At 43.8% G+C, this 25,002-nt stretch overlaps 1 protein-coding gene and 1 long non-coding RNA gene across 18 annotated transcripts in view; one reads left to right on the top strand and one right to left on the bottom strand.

Annotated features, from left to right (window-relative positions):
• cacna1g (calcium voltage-gated channel subunit alpha1 G) overlaps positions 1–25,002 on the top strand; it is a 199,397-nt gene that overhangs the window by 91,671 nt on the left and 82,724 nt on the right. For 12 of the 16 annotated variants that reach the window (XM_090212289.1, XM_090212295.1, XM_090212293.1 and 9 more), the window contains 5 exons: positions 2,519–2,612; positions 13,719–13,900; positions 14,471–14,788; positions 15,187–15,476; positions 19,042–19,165. In XM_090212289.1, the coding sequence (XP_090068415.1) occupies positions 2,519–2,612; positions 13,719–13,900; positions 14,471–14,788; positions 15,187–15,476; positions 19,042–19,165 (1,008 nt within the window). The remainder of the gene's footprint in view (positions 1–2,518; positions 2,613–13,718; positions 13,901–14,470; positions 14,789–15,186; positions 15,477–19,041; positions 19,166–25,002) is intronic. The other 4 variants (XM_090212291.1, XM_036956460.2, XM_090212290.1 and 1 more) reach the window with 1 other exon arrangement.
• Positions 1–25,002, bottom strand: part of LOC149974398 (uncharacterized) — a 270,502-nt gene that overhangs the window by 240,097 nt on the left and 5,403 nt on the right. The window lies entirely within an intron of this gene.

The raw sequence follows: 25,002 nt of genomic DNA, 5'->3' as shown, positions 1-25,002 counted from the left end.
TCAGGACCTCTATACTAGACGGTGTCAGAGGAAAGTCCTAAAAGTCATAGACTGTTCTCGCTGCTACCGCACGGCAAGTGGTACCAATGCACCAAGTCTGTAACCAGTATGACCCTGAACATCTTCCTCCCTCAAGCCATAAACCTGCTAAATAGTTATTTAAATAGTTAACCAATACCTGCACTATCTGTATTGAACCTTTTTGCATGAACTCTTTTGACTCATCACATACGCTGCTGCTACTGTTAATTATCTATCCTGTTGCCTAGTCACTTTACCCCTACCCATATGTACAAATATACCTCAGTGACCTCGTACTCCTGCATATCGACTCAGTACTGGTACCCTGTGTACATATATACCTCAATGACCTCGTACTCCTGCATATCGACTCAGTACTGGTACCCTGTGTACAGTATATACCTCAATGACCTCGTACTCCTGCATATCGACTCAGTACTGGTAGCCTGTATACAGTATATACCTCAATGACCTCGTACTCCTGCATATCGACTCAGTACTGGTACCCTGTGTACATATATACCTCAATGACCTCGTACTCCTGCATATCGACTCAGTACTGGTACCCTGTGTACATATATACCTCAATGACCTCGTACTCCTGCATATCGACTCAGTACTGGTACCCTGTGTACAGTATATACCTCAATGACCTCGTACTCCTGCATATCGACTCAGTACTGGTAGCCTGTATACAGTATATACCTCAATGACCTCGTACTCCTGCATATCGACTCAGTACTGGTACCCTGTGTACATATATACCTCAATGACCTCGTACTCCTGCATATCGACTCAGTACTGGTACCCTGTGTACAGTATATACCTCAATGACCTCGTACTCCTGCATATCGACTCAGTACTGGTACCCTGTGTACAGTATATACCTCAATGACCTCGTACTCCTGCATATCGACTCAGTACTGGTACCCTGTGTACAGTATATACCTCAATGACCTCGTACTCCTGCATATCGACTCAGTACTGGTACCCTGTGTACATATATACCTCAATGACCTCGTACTCCTGCATATCGACTCAGTACTGGTACCCTGTGTACAGTATATACCTCAATGACCTCGTACTCCTGCATATCGACTCAGTACTGGTACCCTGTGTACATATATACCTCAATGACCTCGTACTCCTGCATATCGACTCAGTACTGGTACCCTGTGTACAGTATATACCTCAATGACCTCGTACTCCTGCATATCGACTCAGTACTGGTACCCTGTGTACAGTATATACCTCAATGACCTCGTACTCCTGCATATCGACTCAGTACTGGTACCCTGTGTACAGTATATACCTCAATGACCTCATCGTACTCCTGCATATCGACTCAGTACTGGTACCCTGTGTACAGTATATACCTCAATGACCTCGTACTCCTGCATATCGACTCAGTACTGGTACCCTGTGTACATATATACCTCAATGACCTCGTACTCCTGCATATCGACTCAGTACTGGTACCCTGTGTACAGTATATACCTCAATGACTTCGTATTCCTGCATATCGACTCAGTACTGGTACCCTGTGTACAGTATATACCTCAATGACCTCGTACTCCTGCATATCGACTCAGTACTGGTAGCCTGTATACAGTATATACCTCAATGACCTCGTACTCCTGCATATCGACTCAGTACTGGTACCCTGTGTACAGTATATAGCCAAGTTACTCATTCCTTGTGTTATTATCTTTCTATTATTGTTCTATGTTTCGTTTCTGCATTGTTGGGAAGGGCCGTAAGTAAGCATTTCACTGTTAGTCTACACCTGTTGTTTACCAAGCATGTCACAAATAAAATGTTATTACATTTTTATTTGAGATGCGTGTGTGTGTGTGTGTGTGTGTGTGTGTATATGTGTGAGTGTATATGTGTGTGTGTGTGTGTGTGTATTTCAGTGTGGTCTAAGACATGTTAACTACTACCCCTGCATGTTAGCTAACACAGTGGTTTGACAGAGCCGCCCTCCATGGATGTTTCTCCCTCCTTCTCTGACCTATTGACATATTGACCTGTGAACTCTGAGGGCAGGGAGACCACACCCTCACCAGCCTGCCTGGCTAAGGAGAGAAGTTGCCCTTAGACACTGATCTAGGATCAGCTCACCCTTCCCAAATAATAAAGATACGCATTAGGGGGATGAAGGCAAAACTGATGTTAGATCAGTGTCTAGTGGCAGCTTCATCCTTCTCCGCCTGACTTCCCTATAGGCTATCACCCTCCACTTCCTGACTGTTTTAATGCTTTTTGATAAAATAACCATATTCTGACTTCTATTTGTGTGTGTGTGTGTGTGTGTGTGTGTGTGTGTGTGTGTGTGTGTGTGTGTGTGTGTGTGTGTGTGTGTGTGTGTGTGTGTGTGTGTGTGTGTGTGTGTGCGTGTGTGCATATGCTTGTGTGTGTGTGTGTGTGTTTGCGCGTGTTCATGTGTGTGTGTTTGCGCATGTTTGTGTGTGTGCATCTGTGTTTGGGTGTGTAGGGAGAAGAATCCAAGTCAGTGTCGGAGGCAGATTTATCCTCGAGGAGTATGGAGGACGTGAACGGCAGTAGAAAGGATGTGTCTGGCTCCCCGGGTGAGACACACACACACACACATGCATACCAGGTTTTCCGTGAACCGGTAATTGCCAGCTTTTGCTAAAAATAAATACATTAAAAAAAGCAGATAAGTAAAATCGTTGGCGATCAAATTGACTGGGAGAAAAAACAATCCCATTGCAAAATAACGTTTTTTATTCATTGATGGAAATACCAGTCGATGTTAATACAATTGATCGTCATGCTTATCGGTCTGTGGGTTAATTTGCATAATTTAGTGTAATAAAAGTGGTACGTGTGTATTTTTGTTAGTCTTCATGTACAGTTGTTTAGTTACATTTAGGTTGGAGTCATTAAAACTCGTTTTTCATCCACTCCACATACTTCTGGAAAACCATAATTTTGGCAAGTCGGTTAGGACATCTACTTTGTGCATGACACAAGTAATTTTTCCAACAATTGTTTACAGACCGATTATTTCACTTATAATTCACTGTATCACAATTCCAGTGGGTCAGACGTTTACATACACTAAGTTGACTGTGCCTTTAAACAGCATGGAAAATTCCAGAAAATGATGTCTGGCTTTTGAAGCTTCTGATAGGCTAATTGACATCATTTGAGTCAATTGGAGGTGTACCTGTGGATATATTTCAAGGCCTACCATCAAACTCAGTGCCTCTTTGCTTGACATTATGGGAAAATCAAAATAAATCAGTCAAGACCTCAGAAAAAAATGGTAGACCTCCACAAGTCTGGTTCATCCTTGGGTGCAATTTCCAAATGCCTGAAGGTACCATGTTCATCTGTACAAACAATAGTGCGCAAGTACAAACACCATGGGACCGAGCAGCCATCATACCGCTCAGGAAGGAGACGCGTTCTGTCTCCTAGAGTTGAATGTACTTTGGTGCGAAAAGTGCAAATCATTCCCAGAACAACAGCAAAGGACCTTGTGAAGATGCTGGAGAAAACAGGTACAAAAGTATCTATATCCACAGTAAAATGAGTCCTATATCGACATAGCCTGAAAGGCCGCTCAGCAAGGAAGAAGCCACTGCTCCAAAACCGCCATAAAAAAGCCAGACTGCGGTTTTCAACTGCACATGGGGACTAAGATCGTACTTTTTGGAGAAATGTCCTCTGGTCTAATGAAACAAAAATAGAACTGTTTGGCCATAATGACCATCGTTTTGTTTGGAGGAAAAAGGGGGAGGCTTGCAAGCCGAAAAACACCATCCCAACCGTGAAGCACGGGGGTGGCAGCATCATGTTGTGGGGGTGCTTTGCTGCAGGAGGGACTGGTGCACTTCACAAAATAGATGGCCTCATGAGGCAGGAAAATTATGTGGATATATTGAAGCAACATCTCAAGACACCAGTCAGGAAGTTAGAGCTTGGTCGCAAATTGGTCTCCCAAATGGACAATGACCCAAGCATATTTCCAAAGTTGTGTCAAAATGACCTAAGGACAACAAAGTCAAGGTATTGGAGTGGCCATCACCAAGCCCTGACCTCAATCCTATAGAACATTTGTGGGCAGAACTGAAAAAGCGTGTGCGAGCAAGGAGGCCTACAAACCTGACTCAGTTACACCAGCTCTGTCAGGAGGAATGGGACAAAATTCACCCAACATATTGTGGGAAGCGTGTGGAAGGCTACCCGAAACGTTTGACCCAAGTTAAACAATTTAAAGGCAATGCTACCAAATACTAATTTAGTGTATGTGAACTTCTGACCCACTGGGAATGAGATTAAATAAATAAAAGATGGAATAAAAAAATTCTCTCTACTATTATTCTGACATTTCACATTCTTAAAATAAAGTGGTGATCCTAACTGACGTAAGACAGGGCATTTTTACTAGGATTAAATGTCAGGAAATGTGAAAAACTGAGTTTAAATGTATTTTGTTCAGGTGTATGTAAACTTCTGACTTCATCTGTACATAGTTTCAGCAGGCCACAGTAGGAGAGTCGGACACATACACATGACTTTAACTGTATCTGGGTTTGGTGGATGCCAGGAGAACGCTACCTACCGAAATGCATAGTGCCAATTGTAAAGTTTGGTGTTCAAGGAATAATGGTCTGGGGCTGTATTTCATGGCTCGGCTAGGCCCCTTAGTTTCAGTGAAGGGAAATCTTAACGCTACAGCATGAAATGACATTCTAGATGATCCTGTGCTTCCAACTTTGTGGCAACCGTTTTGGAATGACCCTTTATTGTTTCAGCAGGACAATGCTGAAACATTGCACAAAGTGCACAAAGTGAGGTCCATGCAGAAATGGTTTGTCAAGATCAATGTGGAACAACTTGACTGGCCCGCACAGAGCCCTGACCTTAACCCCATTGACTACCTTTGAAATAAATTGGAATGCCGACTGCGAGCCAGGCCTAATCGCCCAACATTAGTGCCCGACCCCGCTAATGCCTTTCCATGTTAATGCCAATGATTTTGGAATGAGATGTTCGACGAACAGCTGGTCCACATTCTTTTGGTCATGTAGTGTAGCTCTACACCAACATTTTATTGGAACCGCTCGCATCAAGTGGGCTGTTTAGAATGATGTTTTCCCACAAGTTTTATTGGCTGCTTCATTACAGGTATTGCATGTTCTGTTAAGATGAATAACTGTAATTTCTGTCATTCTGAGCACTGTGTAACAGGTTAGGCACCCAATGCATATCGGTCTGTAAAATGTCTCAAATGGCCAGTAAATTAAAATCTTCCTGGTCCAGTTGTCCGGCGACACATTCTCCTAATGGAAACCCTGGTGCACACACACACACACACACACACACACACACACACACACACACACACACACGGGTACGTTTAATTTCACTTCTACACATGTCAGCATTATTCATTGTGTATTACATTTACCTGTAATTACTTTGTGTTTCCAGAGGACACACATAAATATTTATTTACGGGTTGAGGCACGGAAATATGCTATACTAATTAGGATGTAAAAAAATAAGACCCTGCAAAAATATCCCTACACATTCCCTTCAGTTTACTATATATGTAGACGTAATTGGACTTTTATAAAAAAAAATATAATTTTCTAATTTAAATCGTAGCTGTGTCAACATGTCCATAAAGAGTAGGTATTCCCAAACTAAGGTATTTAAAAAAAGATTATTCACATTTTCAAACAGTCCTTTAGTAAGGCATGTGTCCATATAAACACATACCAGCTCTATTGGTAGTACTGTTACTACCAGCAGTACTACACCTGCACCTGTCGACAACACAAGTTATTCTGCTTCCACGATCACATCCAATGCTAGCAATAGTAATTCTACATGTGTGGTTAGCCCAGCTACCATGGACACTGACAGTTGTGAATCTGATGCAGCCGAAGAGCTACTGCCCCCCACGTTGGACCATCGAAGAGGCGCAAATATGATGAGAACTACATTGATTTGGGGTTCACTTATATTGGGAGTAGTGCCTTTCCTCAGCCACAGTGTGTTATATGTGCAAAAGTACTATCTCACAACTCGATGAAACCTTCACTCTTGCGCAGACATTTAGAAACAAAACATGCCAATTTGAAAAATAGGCCACGGGAGTTTTTGGAGCGAGAATTAAGACGGCTTTCGAGTAGTAAGACATGTATAAAAGCAACAGATACCATTAAAAGAAGGGGCTACAAGCATCTTATATGGTGAGCTACCGAGTGGCTGGGACAGGCAAGCACCATACTATTGTGGAGGACTTCTTCCTGCTGACGTGGACATGGCTGTGACAATGCCGGGGGAAAAGGCAACAAAAAAAAAACATACCGACAATGCCTTCATCAAGCAACACTGTTTCCCGACGCACAAGTGACATGGCATGAGATGTTTTGAAACAATTACTGCTTTGCATACAAGCCAGTGAATTATATGTGTTACAGCTGGATGACTCAACAGATGTGGCGGGGCTTGCACAGCTCCTGGTATATGTCCGTTATGTTTATGGGGTGTCAATTAAGGAAGACATCCTCTTCTGCAAACCACTGGAAACCAGGACAACAGGAGAGGATATTTTTAAAGTGCTGGACAGCTTTGTGACATCAAATGGACTTTGGTGATCAAGATGTGTTGGAATCTGTACTGATGGCACAAAAGCCATGACAAGCAGTTGCTCCCGACACCACTTGGGTACACTGCAGCATCCACCGAGAGGCTCTTGCTGCCAAGGGAATGAAAGACATTTTGGACACTACAGTGAAAATGGTTAACTTTGTTAAAGGAAGACCCCTGAACTCTCTTGTATTTTCTGCACTATGCAATGATATAGGCAGCGACCATGTAACACTTTTACAACATACAGAAGTGTGCTGGTTATCAAGGGACAAAGTGTTGACACATTTTCTTTAATTGAGAGACGAGCTTAAAGTTTTCTTTACTGACCATCATTTTCACTTGTTTGACTGCTTGTATGATGACGAGTTTCTCACAAGACTGACCTGTCTGGGTGATGTTTTTTTTTCGCTTGAATGATTTGAATCTAGGATTACAGGGACTCTCCGCAACTATATTCAATGTGCGGGACAAAATTGAGGCTATAATTAAGAAGTTGGAGCTCCTCTCTGTCTACATTAACAAGGACAACACACAGGTCTTTCCAACATTGCATGATTTTTTTGTGTGCAAATGAACTCAAGCTTACGGACAATGCCAAATGTGATATAGCAAAGCATCTGAGTGAGCTGGGTGCACAATTACGCAGGTATTTTCCCGAAACGGATGACACAAACAGCTGGATTCGTTATCCCTTTCATGCCCTGCCTCCAGTCCACTTACCGATATCTGAACAAGAGAACCACATCGAAATTGCAACAAGCGGTTCTGTGAAAATTGAATTTAATCAGAAGCCACTGCCAGATTTCTGGATTGGGCTCTGTTCAGAGTATCCTGCCTTGGCAAATCACGCTGCTAAAACACTGATGCCCTTTGCAACCACGTACCTATGTGAGAGTGGATTCTCGGCCCTCACTAGGATGAAAACGAAATACAGGCACAGACTGTGTGTGGAACATGATTTAAGACTGAGACTCTCTCCAATACAACCCAACATTGCAGAGTTATAAGCATCTTTCAAGCACACCACTCTTATTAACCTTTGGTGAGTTATTCACAATTTCCGATGAACAAATAAGGTTTAATATGTAAGATGGTTAAGTAAAGAGCGAAATTATTGATTATTATTATTATTATATTATTATTTGTGCCCTGGTCCTATAAGAGCTCTTTGTCACTTCCCACCAGCCGGGTTGTGACAAAAACTCACACTCATTATTATGTTTAATAAATGTATTGTATAGTGTGTGTGTGGCAGGTATACAATGATGGCAAAAAACAACATTTGAGAGTGCGCTGACCCTGGTGCTAGAGGGGGTATGCAGCTGGAGGTTGAATGTTTGAAGGGGTACGGGACTATAAAAAGTTGGGGAACCACTGCTATAGAGTACCACAGTATGAGTCATAATACCCATAAAACCTAGCTTACCCCGGTGTAATGTTTTGATAACCGTGTAAATCTCTCTACGATAAGGTGACTTTTATCAATATATTCGCCTGTATTCACCCCCCCCTAAAAAATTAAATGCTAATTAGGTGCTAATGTGGAGAACTACAAAAAACTGTAGAAATTGTAGAAACTGTAGAAACTGAAAGAAATACAAATGCCATGATGATCTGGATGAGACTGCCAATTCGAGGCAAAGGTAAGAATCTCTGTATTAACTATCTGTTAGCTACATTTTTAAATTAATAAATTGGCAAAATTTCTTAAAATGGATAATTCTGTGAACTGTCTTGTGCAAGTTTTAAATTGACACAATACCTGTTAGCAAATGCGTCAGCTAGAGATGACGTGCAGGAGCTTGCAGGGATTTGTAGTCTTGCATGAAGCCTACTTTGATGCTAGTTAGCATTTTCGAATGTGACAGTAAATAGAGGTGAATATATTGATAAACGTCCCCTTGTCAGGCCTCCCGGGTAAGCCCTTATTTTAGGGGTTTCTAAAATCCTCTATGTGAAAAATGAATGGTGGAAAAACTATTGGAACCATTTCCCTGTTTTATTGATATGATGACACCTCCACTGTGGGGCTCTAATCTCCGTTGACAAGTTGGCCATATTGGGTGCCTAGCATTTTTGTCTTACACACATTCAGACACACACACACATAGATGGCGCTGACAGATATGGCAGCTCTGCTTCTAGATCTCTGCTTCTAGCTCCTATTTTTTTTTTTTTTTGTGTTATTTTTTACATTATTAGCTCAGACATTTTTTTGTGTTATTACATGCAGCCGGAAATAACTTTTGGATATCAGAGAGGCGGTAACTCACCAGTATTACGACCAGGAATACGCCTTTCCTGAATTGGATCCTTTGTTTGTTCCCCCCAGGGCAATCAAACTTATTCCAGAGGCTGCTCCAAAACACAGCCGGAGTGGACTTGTAGTCTGACTCAGGAGGTGTGCACACCATCCACTGCTTCCGAGCATATTACTCGCTAATGTTCAGTCTCTGGATACTAAAGTAGATGAGCTCAGGGCGAGGATCTTCTTCTAGAGTGACATCAGGGATTGTAACATACTCTGTTTCACGGAAACATGGCTCTCTCGGGATATACTGTCCCCGTCCATAGAGTCAACTGGGTTCTCAGTTCATTGCGCAGACAGGAATAAAGAACTCTCCAGGAAGAGGAAAGGCGGGGGTGTATGTTTCATCATTAACTACTCATGGTGTGATTGGACTTTATGCAAATTTTAACAAAGCAAATGTGAGGAAAACGCTACCGAAGTTCTACCAGCACATTGACTGTAGTACTCGCTCTGGAAAAACATTGGACCACTGCTACTTAACTTTTCGAAATGCTTACAAGGCCCTCCCCCGCCCTATCTTCGGCAAATCTGAACACGACTCTATTTTGCTCATCCCTTCCTATAGGCAGAAACTCAAACAAGAAGTACCTGTGCTAAGGTCTATTCAATGCTGGTCTGACCTATCAGAATCCATGCTCCAAGATTGTTTTGATCACGCAGATTGGGATATGTTCCGGGTAGCCTCTGAGAATAACATCAACGAATACATGGATACAGTGACTGAGTTCATCAGGAAGTGTATAGGAGATGTTGTACCCACTATGACTATTAAAACCTATACAAACCAGAAACCGTGGATAGATGGCAGAATTTAACCATGGCAAGATGACTGGGAATATGGCCGAATACAAACAGTTTAGTTATTCCCTCCGCAAGGCAATCAAACAGGCAAAACATCAGTACAGAGAGAAAGTGTAGTCGCACTTCAACGACATGAGACGTATGTGTTAGGGTCTACAGATAATCACTGACTACAATGGGAAAACCAGCCCCGTCGAGGACACCAACGTCTTGCTTCTTGACAAGCTAAACACTTTCTTCGCCCGTTTTGAGGATAACACAATGCCACCGACACGGCTTACTACCAAGGAATGTGGGCTCTCCTTCTCCGTGGTCGAAGTGAGTAAGACGTGTATGCATGTTAACTCTTGCAAAGCTGCCAGCCCAGATGGTATCTCTAGCAGCATTCCCAGAGCATGCACAGACCAGGTGGCTGGAGTGTTTACGGACATATTCAATCTCCCCCTATTCCAGTCTGCTGTCCCCACTCCAAGATGTCCACCATTGTTCCTGTACCCAAGAAGGCAAAGGTAACTGAGCTAAATGACTATCGCCCCGTAGCACTCACTTTCTGTCATCATGAAGTGATTTGAGAGGCTAGCTAAGGATCAAATCACCTTTACCTTTCCTGACACCCTAGACCCACTTCAATTTGATTTCCGCCCCAGTAGATCCCAGACAATGCAATCACAATCACGCTGCACACTGCCCTATCCCATGACTATAGCTCAGCATAACTCTGGGCCTTAGGTCTGAACACCGCCCTGTGCAACTGGGTCCTGGACTTCCTGACGGGCCGCCCCCAGGTGGTGAAGGTAGGAAACAACATCTCCACTTCGCTGATCCTCAATACAGGGGCCCCACAAGGGTGTGTGCTCAGCCCCCTCCAGTACTCCCTGTTCACCCATGACTGCGTGGCCACGCATGCCTCCAACTCAATCATCAAGTTTGCAAATGACATAACAGTAGTAGGCCTGATTACCAACAATGACGAGACAGCCTACAGGGTAGAGGTGAGGGCTCTGGGTGAGTTGTGTCAGAAAAACAACCTTTTACTCAACATCAACAAAACAAAGGTGTTAATTGTGGACTTCAGGAAACAGCTGGAGCACCACCCCTATCCACATCGATGGGACCGCAGTGGCGAAGGTGGAAAGCTTCAAGTTTCTCTGTGAAAACATCACTGACTATCTGAAATGGTCCACCCACACAGACAGTGTGGTGAAGAAGGTTCAACAGCCCCCGGAGGCTGAAGAAATTTGGCTTGGCCCCTAAAACTCTCACAAACATTTACAGATGCACAATTGAGAGCATCCTGCCTGTATCACTGCCTGGTACGGCAACTGCACCCCTCGCAACCACATGGCTCACCAGTAAATGGTGCGGTCTGCCCAACGCATCACCAGTGTAAACTACCTGCCCTCCAGGACACATACAGCACGCGATGTCACAGGAAAGCCAAAAAAGATCACCAAGGACATCAACCACCCGACACCACGGCCTTTTCACCCCGCTATCATCCAGAATGCGAGGTCAGTACAGGTGCATCAAAGCTGGGACTGAGAGACTGAAAAATAGCTTCTATCTCAAGGCCATCAGACTGTTAAATGGCTATCACTAGCCGGCTTCCACCCGGTTACTTAACCCTGCACCTTAGAGGCTGCTACCCTACATACAGTTGAAGTCGGAAGTTTACATACACCTTAGCCAAATACATTTAAACTCAGTTTTTCACAATTCCTGACATTTAATCCTTGTAAAAATTCCCTGTTTTAGGTCAGTAAGGATCACCACTTTATTTTAAGATTGTGAAATGTCAGAATAATAGTAGAGAGAATGATTTATTTCAGCTTTTATTTCTTTCATCATATTCCCAGTGGTTCAGAAGTTTACATACACTCAATTAGTATTTGGTAGCATTGCCTTTAATACCACTCCAATACCTTGACTTTGTTGTCCTTAAGCCATTTTGCCACAACTTTGGAAGTATGCTTGGAAGTATGCTTGGAAGTATGCTTGGGAAGTATGCATTGTCCGTTTGTAAGACCCATTTGCGACCAATCTTTAACTTCCTGACTGACGTCTTGAGACGTTTCTTCAATATATCCACGTAATTTTCCTACCTCATGATGCCATTTATTTTTTGAAGTGCACCAGTCCCTCCTGCAGCAAAGCACCCTCACAACATGATGCTGCCACCTCCATGCTTCCCGGTTGGGATGGTGTTCTTTGGCTTGCAAGCCTCCCCCTTTTTCATCCAAACATAACGATGGTCAATATGGCCAAACAGTTCTATCTTTGTTTCATCAGACCAGAGAACATTTTTCCAAAAGTACGATCAAACCGTAGTCTGGCTTTTTTATGGTGGTTTTGGAGCAGTGGCTTCTTCCTTGCTGAGCAGCCTTTCAAGTTATGTCGATATAGGACTCGTTTTACTGTGTATATAGATACCTTTGTACCTGTTTCCTCCAGCATCTTCACAAGGTCCTTTGCTGTTGTTCTGGGATTGATTTGCACTTTTCACACCAAAGTAGGTTAATCTTTAGGAGCAGTATGATGGATGCGTGGTCCATGGTGTTTATACTTGCGTACTCTTCTTTGTACAGATGAACTTGGTACCTTCAGGCATTTGGCAATTGCTCCCAAGGATGAACCATACTTGTGGAGGTCCGCAAATTGTTTTCTGAGATCTTGGCTTATTTATTTAGATTTTCCCTTGATGTCAATTAAAGAGGCACTGAGTTTGAAGGTAGGCCTTGAAGTACATCCACAGGTACACCTCCAATTAACTGAAATTAGGTCAATTAGCCTATCAGAAGCATCTAAAGCCATGACATAATTGACATAAAAGCACAGTCAACTTAGTGTATGTAAACTTCTGACCCACTGAAATTGTGATACAGTGAATTGTAAATGAAATAATCTGCCTGTTAACAATTGTTGGAAAAATGACTTGTGTCATGCACAAAGTAGATGTCCTAACCGACTTGCCAAAACTATAGTTTGTTAACAAGAAATGTGTGGAGTCGTTGAAAAACGGGTTTTAATGGCTACAACCTAAGTGTATTTAAACTCCCGACTTCAACTGTATATTTCTTATTTTACTTTTAGATTTATGTGTATTCTTGTGAATTGCTAGATACTACTGCACTGTTGGAGCTAGGAACACAAGCGTTTCGCTACACCCGCAATAACATCTGCTAAATATGTGTATGTCACCAGTAACATCTGCTAAACATGTGTATGTGACCAATGCAATTTGATTTGATTTGATTAAGCAGCAGCAAACCACAATGCGTCATTCTGCTACAGATCTATCTGAATAGTCCAAAACTATTCCTGCTGCTGTATCTTCGTCAGTTTTAGTGACTCATTTCACAGACACATATTACCATATGGAAACATACTGCAGGGGAGAGCAATTCCCCAACACTAAGACAAATGAGCTCCTGGTGCGGTTAGAGGAGTTGTTTAAGCAAAGTAACTGGATAGTTGAGGAGAGAGGAAGAAGGGATTGGATGAATTGAGAGAGAGACAAGAGGGAGGGAAGAGATGGTGAGGGAGAGAGAGAGAGAGAGAGAGTGAACGACAGGAAGAGAGTGAGGGAGGGAGGGATAAGACGCACACCAACTGAGATGAAAGACCCGCGTCCTCTCTATGTCATGCCTTCATCTGTCTGTTGAACACAATCGTCAGATTAGAGATGAAATATTGATGGGGTCGAGAACAGTAAGACATCCATATTTAAACTTCTTACTTTAGAGATACCCTTATAACTGTCTCTCCCCTTCACCCTTCTCTCTCCCTCCTATGTTCCCCCTACATTTTACTACCTCGTCTTTCTCTACCTCTCTTTCTTTTGTCCATCCTCGTTTAACAATTCTCCTTCCTCTTTTCTCTCCCTCCTTCCTCACTCTCTCCCTCTCTGCTCCCACTTTCCCCCACCCTCTTCTCATCTCACCTCCAGTAGTCCCAATAAACGGTCATGTTGACCTGAAGACCAGTCTGACCCCTCCTCTGATTACCCATACTGCTGCCACCCCCATGCCCGTTCCCAAGCTGCCCGCCGTGGGTGACCCTGCCCTGGGCTACGAATCCCGACGCGGCAGCAATGTCTCCATGGACCTAGCCTCTTACGACAAGTCTCCGGTTAGTATACTATAGTACTACACTATTACACTATCAAACTACTGTCTCCTCCCAGCGTCTGGAACCCATGTATTAAGCTCTGTGCCCTCTCTTTGCCCACAGAACTAAGATTATCAGTCTAACCCATGGATGGGCGACTCATTTTATTTTTTGGGCCCCCACCCCCATAAAAGTTGCCCATCCATGGTCTGACTTGTCTGGATGATGTTCAAGATGACAGCTGTGATGATTAATTATGATTAATATGACCTTTCATCAGCGTAACTCTATGGACACTTACTGATGCTGTAGCCAAACCCACTGATGCCATAGCTACACTTACTGTTGCCAGTTATGACTGTTGCCAGTTATAGTGATGACCACTGAGCATTGAGGATAATCTGATAATTAGTAAGACAAAAGCCTGAGGTAACAACATCTAAAGTTCCATATACAGAAGTTTTCCATATTCTAAAGTTCCCCAAAGGTTACAAAAGTTCCCTAAAAAATGGATCTGTTCACTTCTTTTGTGTTGTTCATACATTCTCTCTTCCTCTCCCCTCTCCCCCCTCCATCTCGCTCTCTCTCTAGACCAGTGCCCGTAGCACCTCCCCTTACGCCCCGTGGTGCTCTGCCAGTGGCTGGACCAGCCGTCGATCGAGCTGGAACAGCTTAGGCCGTGCCCCCTCGCTCAAACGAACAAAGCTTCAGTCTGGCGAACGGCGGTCGCTCCTCTCCGGCGAGGGAGGGTCCAGTTCGGAGGATGAGGAGGGGGGAGGAGGGGGAACATCGGAGGGGGACGATGCATCCCTGTGTCGTATTAACTCCATGTCCCAGCCCAGACACAGGAGGATGGAGTCGGTGGAGACCAGGGGGTCCATAGACCTGGCCCCCGACACACTGCTACAGGTGAACACACACACCAGGGGATCTAGAGACCGGCCCCCATAAACACTGCTATGTGTGCTCTAATTAAGCAAACAGGCCCTAGGAGGTGTGGTCTATAGCCATATATCACAAACCCCAGAGGGGCCTTATTTCTAATATAAACTGGTTACCAATGTAATTAGAGCAGTACAAGTAAATGTTTTGTCATACCCATTGTATACTGTCTGATATACCACGGCTATCAGCCAATCAGCATTCAGGACTCGAACCAGCCAGTTTATAATATTGTTGTGATCATATTAGCACAGTCCATTTTAGGCAGTTGTCACTGGATAGAACAGCTTTCTTCAGTGTTTTAAAATGCCAATGCCTTCAAGTATCTATGAATGACTGTGTTAGACATTTTTGTAAAACTCTAGGTGCCCTACCTGTATCGCTCAGCCAGTATGCACAGCTCCAGACCCCCCTCGCTAGGAGGCCTGAGAGCCCCAGAACACAGTGACTGTAATGGGAAGGGTACTTCGGCCCCTGGCGGGGCCCTGGCCCCTACACAGCTCTCCCTGGAGGACAACACAGAGGACGACGCAGCAGAGGAGGAGGTGGTCGTGGGTCATTTTGCCAGGCTGTTAGGCTGGCTGGACAGGAAACAGCCAGAGTGGTGTCGACAGAGAGATACCTGGTCCCTGTACATATTACCCCCAGACTCCAGGTTAGACAAACACACGCACATGCACGCAAACACACACATACACTGATAAAAGTTATATAATTACGCTATGTGCTCATACTCACCCATCTGTGCATGCATGTCTAACAGTATCCTTGCTGTGCCCCAGATGCAGTGGCCAGTAGGGTTTGTCCTGTTCTAAGAGTGACATTGAGGACACAGGCACTGTGTGGTGTCCATTCTGCCTCTCTACAGAGTCGGGTAGCAGAGTTTGGCCTGTGTTGAGAGTGACAAAGAGGACAAAGACTCTGTGTGGCGTCCATTTTGGCTCTGTACAGAGCCAGACACCTACCTGTGCTCAGGGTTATATCAGGAGACAGAGGCTCAGTGGGAAGCTGGAGTCCCACAGCTGTTCAATATGGACAGACCTCCATTCATCTCCTCGAGGACTTAATGATAACACTTAGGTATTGTACTCTGGGGGAATTTCTAATTCCTATCTAGACAGATATGTTCACCTTAAGCCAACTTGACTAAAGCAGTTGGCTAAGGCAGAAGCACAAGCCTAGCATACAAGCTAAAAACGTTTCAAAGAAGTCAAAATTGTATAATGGGAGTTCACATCAACACAAACTCGTGAATACTGTCATGTGGACTGTAGGAAACTCTGACAGTCCACATATCACAGATGTCAGTAACTGCATACTAGCAAAAGGTCATGGCTATGATGAACATGAGACATTTAGACAGATGCTTTTTATTCATTACTCATTGAGCAATCAAATAAGTTATTATCTGACGTGTGCTGTGTGTGTGTGTGTGTGTGTGTATGTGTGTGTGTGTGTGTGTGTGTGTGTGTGCGTGTGCGTGTGCGTGTGTGTGTGTGTGCACGTCTGCCTGTCTCCCCATCTCACCATAACATAGAGGATCTAGAACAGACAATCATCATCATGTTGTGGGAGTTAGCATGACACCCCTGGCCCACATGATGGATGAATACATGATGAATTAATACATGATGAATACTTTAGCATTGAGGGCTAGCATGCAGAGATGAGAGGGATGAACTCATCCAGCGTATAGATAATGATGGGTGTAGTCAGTCAGATGCGCACACACAGACTCACACACTTACAGTCTTGTTTAACTAACCTTGTGGGGACACACAATTGATAACCATTCAAAATCTTATTTTCCCTAACCCTTAAACCTAACTCTTACCGTAACCCTAACCTTAACCCTAGCTCCTAACCTTAAACCTAATAATAACCATAACACTAATTCTACCTTAACCCTAAACCCCCTAGAAATAGCATGTTACCTTTTTTGTTTGACTTCTTGTCCCCACAAGTATAGTCACACACACACACACACACACACACACACACACACACACACACACACACACACACACACACACACACACACACACACACAAACACACACACACACACACACACACACACACACTCTCTGTCTGTCATCATAAAGGTAGCTTTACTGAAGATGGAGCAGAATACCGATCTGAGGGACGCTATTGTTCCCTTTTGTACATTATGACAGACATGCTCCATCAGAGTGGGCTTGATGCATGGATTCATTATTTTACACTTCCCTCTATATCTTCCCTCTTTCTTTACTTGTCTTTTTATCTCCTTCATTCGTTTTCCATTCCCCTTTCTTTCCATTTGAAGCTATAGCCTATTCTTGTCAGTTACTGAAGCTTAGACTTAATTAATTACCACTTCAGCTGTGGTTCATTGAATTACTATGCATGAGGAAAGGGCTTGGATTTAATGTGGATCTATCATCGTTATCTTTGAGTGTGCATCAGGTAGCCGACAGGTTAGAGCCTTGGGCCATTAAAAAAATGTTCGCTAGTTTGAATCCATGATCCTACAAGGTGAAAAATCAGCCTGTGTGCCCTTGATCAAGGCACTTAACCCTAATTGCTCCTGGGTCGCCGTTGATAATGGCAGACCCTGGCCGTGAACCTACTCTCCACGGGTGTCTCAGGGGGATTTGGGAATGTGCAAATAACACATTTCCAGTACGTGTGGGAAATAGGACAAATATACAGTGGAAGATGGAAGTTTACATACACCTTAGCCAAATACTTTTAATCTCAGTTTTTCACAATTCCTGACATTTAATCCTACTAAAAATTCAGTTAGCATCACCACTTTATTTTAAGAATGTGAAATGTCAGATTAATAGTAGAGAGAATGCTTTATTTCAGGTTTTACTTCTTTCATCACATTCTCAGTGGGTCTGAAGTTTACATACACTCAATTAGTATTTGTTAGCATTGCCTTTAAATTGTTTAACTTGGGTCAAACATTTCGGGTAGCCTTCCACAATAAGCTGGGTGAATTTTGGCACATTCCTCCTGACAGAGCTGGTGTAACTGAGTCAGGTTTGTAGGCCTCCTTGCTCGCATACGCTTTTTCAGTTCTGCCCACTAATTTTCTGAAGGGTTGAGGTCAGGGCTTTGTGATGTCCACTCCAATACCTTGACTTTGTTGTCTTTAAGCCATTTTGCCACAACTTTGGAAGAATGCTTAGGGTCATTGTCCATTTGGAAGAGCCATTTGCGACCAAGCTTTAACTTCCTGACTGATGTCTTGAGATGTTGCTTCAATATATCCATATAATTTCCCTTCCTGAGGATGCCATCTATTTTGTGAAGTGCACCAGATCCTCCTGCAGCAAAGCACCCCAACAACATGATGCTGCCACCCCTGTGCTTCATGGTGGGATGGTGTTCTTCGGCTTGCAAGCCTCCCCCTTTTTCCTCCAAACATAACGATGGTCATTATGGCCAAGCAGTTCTATTTTTGTTTCATCGGACCAGAGGACATTTCTCCAAAAAGTACAATATTTGTCCCCATGGGCAGTTGCAAACCGTAATCTGGCTTTTTTTATGCCGCTTTTGGAGCAGTGGCTTCTTCCTTGCTGAGCGGCCTTTCAGGTTATGTCGACATAGGACTCATTTTACTGTGGATATAGACCTTCAGTCATTTGGAAATTGCTCCCAAGAATGAACCAGACTTGTGGAGGTCTACCATTTTTTTCTGAGGTCTTAGCTGATTTATTTAGATGTTCCCATGATGTCAAGCAGTGGCACTGAGTTCGAAGGTAGGCCTTGAAATACATCCACAGGTACACCTGTAAACTTCGTACCCACTGGAATTGTGATACAGTGAATTATAAGTGAAAGAATCTGTCTGTAAACAATTGTTGGAAAAATTACTTGTGTCATGCACAAAGTAGATGTCCTAACCGACTTGCCAAATCTATAGTTTGCTAACAAGAAATTTGTGGAGTGGTTGAAAAACGAGTTTTAATGGCACAAACCTAAAGTGTAAGTAAACTTCTGACTTCAACTGTAAGTTCCCACCTATTTATTTAATGTGCAATGTGCTTTATTAATGAATACTTCATAGAATACAAGGGCGTGTGTCTGAATAATGCTATACACTGTGATGTTGTATTTTGCACATGCTTAACATCTCTCATCATATGTTTTCCAATTATCGGAATGTTTATCCTATGAATGATGAATTTTGTGTGTGTGTGTGTGTGTGTGTGTGTGTGTGTTTTCCAGGTTTCGGATGGCGTGCAATAAGATCATAACCCACAAGATGTTTGACCACATTGTTCTGGTCATCATCTTCCTCAACTGCATCACCATCGCCATGGAGAGGCCGAGGATAGACCCATACAGCGTGGTGAGTGACCACACACACACACATCACCCGGCATCCACGCAGACACACACTCCCAATATACACAATATACCTGGCTCTCTTCCTTACCCCATCTGTTATACTGTCCAACCCAAAGCCCTTTGATAATTAAAGCTGCAACATCATCCAGCCTTTATGCAGAACGGGAATAAACACACTAATTAACACGGGTTTGATATTCTCGCTGATGTAGCGAACGCTCCTGCAACCCGTAATAATTGGCGTCCAGTCTCTGTGGACTCCAGCTGTAGCGGCCTTGTTTTCTGTCTTTAACACAGATGAGACAGCGGTTGTGGTAATTGATTCAATTATCTCCCTGCCTGCTGGTCTATTCTGTATGGGGATAATACCGTGGAAAATACATGTTTAACTAATGTGGATAAAGCCCTCACGGTTTAATGTGGGAGGATGAAATGAGTGTGAGGATGAAATGAGTGTGAGGATGAAATGAGGGGGAACATGAGAAAAAAAGGAAATGACAGAGGATATCGAGAGGATATCTGAAACACGCACGCACGCACACACACACACACACACACACACACACACACACACACACACACACACACACACACACACACTCAATCACTTTCACATACACAGACTGTCACACATGTACACCCATTTGACACACAAACCACACACACACACACAAACCACACACAATCAGGGGAAAACATTAAGATGCACATACATTTCTCATTTTGTGCTGCAGCTGTAATTCTCAGCCCCTGTAATGAGGTGTTTTTTTTTAAATTGTATGGAAATGTGTATGGAGATTGGGTTTCCTGGCAGTGACCTCCCAACAGTTGCTAGCAGGCCACACACTCAGTAAGGACCCCACACACGCACACGCATACACACACACATACGCATACACACTGAACAGTGAATATGAGTATGGATTTAGCCTCGTAGCTGCATTACCTAATGTTATTTTACCTCAATCTTATTGGCCTGGTTTATTACTGAGTCTGATTGGTTTTTGCAGGTGTATATATATATCTTTCTTGATTTAGAATTAATAGGTTTGATTGTGAGTTACATTCGCTAGAGACTTCAGCCGTGTGTTATTACGAACAAACGCAGTTGAGGTATATTGCTTTTGCTGCATACATACAATTTACTTACTGTAGACTTCCACAGGCTCTTTTTGCAATTTCACCTGGCTGTAAAGCAGATGATGTAGGACCTTGTGCCATTTACTCTGAAAAAGATAAGTTATTTGTTTCTAATGAGGCTTGATTGGGAGTTGCGTTTTTTTGAGACTCTCTCACGGTAGATTACTAGTAAATACGGTGGAGTTCATTGCTTTTGCTGCATACATACAGTACATACTTCCACAGGAGCTAACAGATGTAGGATCTTAATTTGATCACCCTGTTGTAGCAGGAAATCTCCTGAACATCAGGAAATATAAATGTAGTGTATTCAAGGCTTAAAAAGGCTTCTAAAGTTGGACATTTCCGCTTTAAGATGACAGACTTGATTTGCCCTAACAAAAAAATGTATCAACCCCTGCAAAAATGTCCAATAATTATAATCCACAAAATGATTCACATTTCCTGTTGCTGCAGGATTATTTTCCTGCTGTGAGAAACTGGTCAAATGAAGATCCTACATCTGTATTTCACCTGTGCCATTTACACAGCAGTAAATAACCATTTGTTTCTCTTGTGCATTTGCAGAACCATACATTTCCCTTTTGGTTCTAATTCAATTTATTGTGGAACGTTGGGTGAATAATTGGTTCAGTGTCTAGAAAGTCGTTCCCCAGCTTGGCACCACGTTTCATAACGTGGTCGTTAGGCTTTGATGGTTTAACACCACCGAAAACAACAGTTGCTTAGTTACTGATCTGTGGTTCATGAAATTAATTCATGGTAGAACAGACATTCATTCAATGCTTCATCTTTAGGAGTCATTATGAGGTTGACTGGCCCGGAAAATAACCAATAATGTCGACACCTGTTTGTTCATAACTGGCTGTATATTGAGGCATGCAATACAGGAAAGGAGAGAAGAGGAGAAGGAAAATAAGGAGAGGAGGAAAGGAGGGAGGAGAGGCAAAGAGATGAGAAAGGAGGAGAGGAGGAGAGGAGATCAAAACTAATCATATGTGGAAATCAGTTGGTGTGTGTGACAGGCAACAAGCCCCATCAGAAGAAAGAGGGAGATGCTTTGCTCTTTTTAGGAGCTCTCTGTGTTGGTCACTGTCTTTTGGAATCTCATCCATTTCTATTTTTATTCCACTCTCGCTCACTGTCAGAACATATTCAGCAAAGTTAATCCTAAACTACTTCAGAGACGACGCCGGCGTATATTTTTAGTATCTTGTTATTACTCACTTTGCTCTCGCTCTCTCTCTCTCTCTCTTTCTCTTTCTTCGTCTCTCTCTCTCTCTCTCTCTCTCTCTCTGTCTCTCTCTCTGTCTCTGTCTCTCTCTCTCTCTTTCTCTCTCTCTCTCTCTGTCTCTCTCTCTGTCTCTCTTTCTTCGTCTCTCTCTCTCTCTCTCTCTCTCTGTCTCTCTCTCTGTCTCTCTCTCTCTCTCTCTCTCTCTCTCTTTCTCTCTTTCTTCGTCTCTCTCTCTCTCTCTCTCTCTCTCTGTCTCTGTCTCTGTCTCTCTCTCTCTCTCTCTTTCTCTCTTTCTTCGTCTCTCTCTCTCTCTCTCTCTCTCTCTCTCTCTTTCTCTCTTTCTTCGTCTCTCTCTCTCTCACTCTCTTTCTTCGTCTCTCTCTCTCTCTCTCTGTCTCTCTCTCTGTCTCTGTCTCTGTCTGTCTCGCTCTCTCTCTCTCTCTCTCTGTGTCTCTCTTGGTGTCTCTCTCTTTCTCTCTCACTCTCTAGCTCTCTTTTCTATTCCCCTGCTCCCTCCATTCACGAGTCTGTTGGTTTATAATGAATGAAAGTATGAAAAACACATGGTCACAGAGGATAGGAATGACCGGTGTCAGCGCCGGAATTCTTAAACAATTTAAACAGGCGTTCCGATGATGTCACCACAAATATTCCCAGAGACTTTAAGAATGTTTTATAATGTTGCGACAGAAGTGGCTTGAGGAGATGTACGGGAGGGCGTGGGAATGACAGTCCACACACATGCACGCACACAAACACACACACACACGTGGGGCTGGTTTTTCGCCGTTTGCATTGAGTGCACCACCACAATACTCATAACTGTGCCAAAAATGAGAGTGTTTATATAACGTGTGTGTGTGTGTGTGTGTATGTTGGGTAAATAAGCAGTCAGTCCGAGGGTCTGTACATTCCAGCTACACTGCTTGTTTTCTTTCCTGAGCCCTTGTTTAGATTCCCAAACAGTTTCTCATCCCCCCCTTAACAAAAGGCTTAGTTAATACACTGACATCTCTCTTCCTCTCCCCCCCCCCCCCCACTCTCTATCTAAAGACCTTTTTACATCAGCAGATGTCACAAAGTGCTTATATAGAGACCCAGCCTAAAACCCAAAACAGCAAGCATTGCAGATGTAGAAGCACGGTGCCTAGGAAAAACTCCCTAGAAAGATAGAGGGGGGGGGGGGGGGGGGGGTCAGCCCTCTTCTGGCTGGGCAGGGTGGAGATAAGAAGAGTACATGACCATTAGGGCGAGATTGTTCTTCAAGATGTTCAAACATTCATAGATGACCAGCAGGGTCAAAAAATAATCACAGTGGTTGTAGAGGGTGCAATTGGTCAGCACCTCAGAAGTAAATTAAATGTCAGTTGGCTTTTCATAGCAGAGCATTCAAAGGTTGAGACAGCATGTGCAGTAGAGCGAGGGAGAGAGGGAGAGAGAGATAATCAAATCGCGGACAAATCAGCCTCAAAAACTAAAAAAATTAAAAACAGCAGGCACGGGTCAAGGTAGCATGAACCGCTCAGGGTTCCATAGCCGCAGGCACAACAGTTGATGCTGGAGCAGCAGCACGACCAGGTGGACTGGGGACAGCCAGGAGCCATAAGGCCAGGCAGTCCTGAGGCATGGGTCTAGGGCTCAGGTCCTCCGGGAGGAGAGGGAGAGAGAGAGAGAAAGAATTAGAGGGAGCATTCTTAAAATCACAGACGACAACAGATAAGAAAGGATAATTACACCAGATGTAACAGACTGATCCTAGCCCCCCGGGATATAGACTATTTGCAGCATAGATACTGAAGGCTGAGACAGGAGGGTTCGGGGGACACTGTGGCCCTGCCTGATGATACCCCCGAATATGGCCAACCAGGCAGGATATAACCCCACCCACTTTGCCAAAACACAACCCCAAACCACTAGAGGAATATCAACAGACCACCAACTGACAAGGCTGAGTGTAGCTCACGCAAGACCAGACAGGGAGATCACGTCAGTGACTTAACCCACTTAAGTCGAGAATAGCGGGAGAAAAAGCCTTGCATGCCATGACGCACCCCTACTAGGGACGGCATGGAAGAGCACTAGTAAGCCAGTGCATCAGCCCCTGTAATAGGGTCAGAGGCAGGGAATCCCAGTGGAGAGAGGGTAGCCAGCCAGACAGAGACAGTTAGGGCGGTTCGTCATTCCAGTGCCTTGCTGTTCACCTTCGCACCCCTGGGCCAGACTGCACTCAATCATAGGGCCTACTGAAGAGATGAGTCTTCAGTGAAGACTTAAAGGTTGAGACCAAGTCTGCTTCTCTCACATGAATAGGCAGACCATAAGAGCTCTGTAGGAGAAAGCCCTGCCTCCAGATGTTTGCTTAGAAATTCTAGGGACTATAAAATCTGAACCTTGTGACCGTGTACGTGTAAGTGTGCACAGCAGGACAAAATCAGAGAGATACCGTAGGTAGGAGCAAGTCCATGTAATGCTTTGTAGGTTAGCAGTAAAATCTTGAAATCAGGCCTAGCCTTAACAGGAAGCCAGTGTAGAGGGGCTAGCACTCTAGGAATCTTTGGGTTACCTGAGAATTTATAGCGCAGCTTTTGATAATCCTTGGTTGGGGTCTGAGCAGATTACTTGTTGAGATTGCAAACATAATAAAATGATGGTCTGATAGTCCAGGATTATGAGGAAAAATATTTATCCCACTGGACAAAATTAGATCCAAGGTATGCGTAGGTCCGGGAGACATGTTGGACAAAACCCTTTTGGACTTGGTGTGTGGACTTTTAATATTATTTGCGATCACTAAAAGGCCTGATAGGAATACAGGGAACTCAGTGAGGAACGCTGTATACGGCCCAGGTTGCCTGTGAGCAGTAGCTATAACAAGTAATTGATTAGCCTGCAAAAAAAGCTCAAAAGACAAGAACGCATACATTTCTGTTTTTGTACATTTAACTTTGCTGTCATGGACCTTCAGAGTGGCGCAGCAGTCTAAGGCATTGTATCGCAGTGCTTGAGGTGTCACATAAGACCTGTGTTCGATCCCAAGCTGTGTCACAATCGGCCATGGCCGAGAGTTCCATAGGGCTGCGCAGAATTAGCCCAGCGTTGTTCGGGTTGGGGGGGGGGGGGTTGGCCCGGGGGGGCTTTACTTGGCTGATCTCGCTCTAGCGACTCCTTGTGGTGGGCCTGGCGCCTACAGGCTGACTCTGGTCGTCAGTTGAACGGTGTTTCCTCCGACACATTGGTGTGACTGTCTTCCGGTTTAAGCTGTTGGGTGTTAAGGAGTGTGGTTTGGTGGGTCAGGTTTTGGAGGACACATGACTCGACCTTCCCCTCTCCCAAGCCCGTTGGGGAGTTGCAGCGATGAGACAAGATCGTCATTGATAATAATAATAATTTGCTGTCGTCAATGTTAGCAACAGCTCCGCTTTTGCAGGATGTGTGTGAGATATGGTCACTAGTGTAACCAGGAG

The sequence above is a fragment of the Oncorhynchus mykiss genome, chromosome 20 (assembly GCF_057628025.1).
Source record: "Oncorhynchus mykiss isolate SJ-2025 chromosome 20, ASM5762802v1, whole genome shotgun sequence".
In the NCBI taxonomy this organism is placed as follows: domain Eukaryota; kingdom Metazoa; phylum Chordata; class Actinopteri; order Salmoniformes; family Salmonidae; genus Oncorhynchus; species Oncorhynchus mykiss.
The sequence above is the reverse complement of the archived record's forward strand: the minus strand, read 5'-3'. Positions and strand labels throughout refer to the sequence as shown.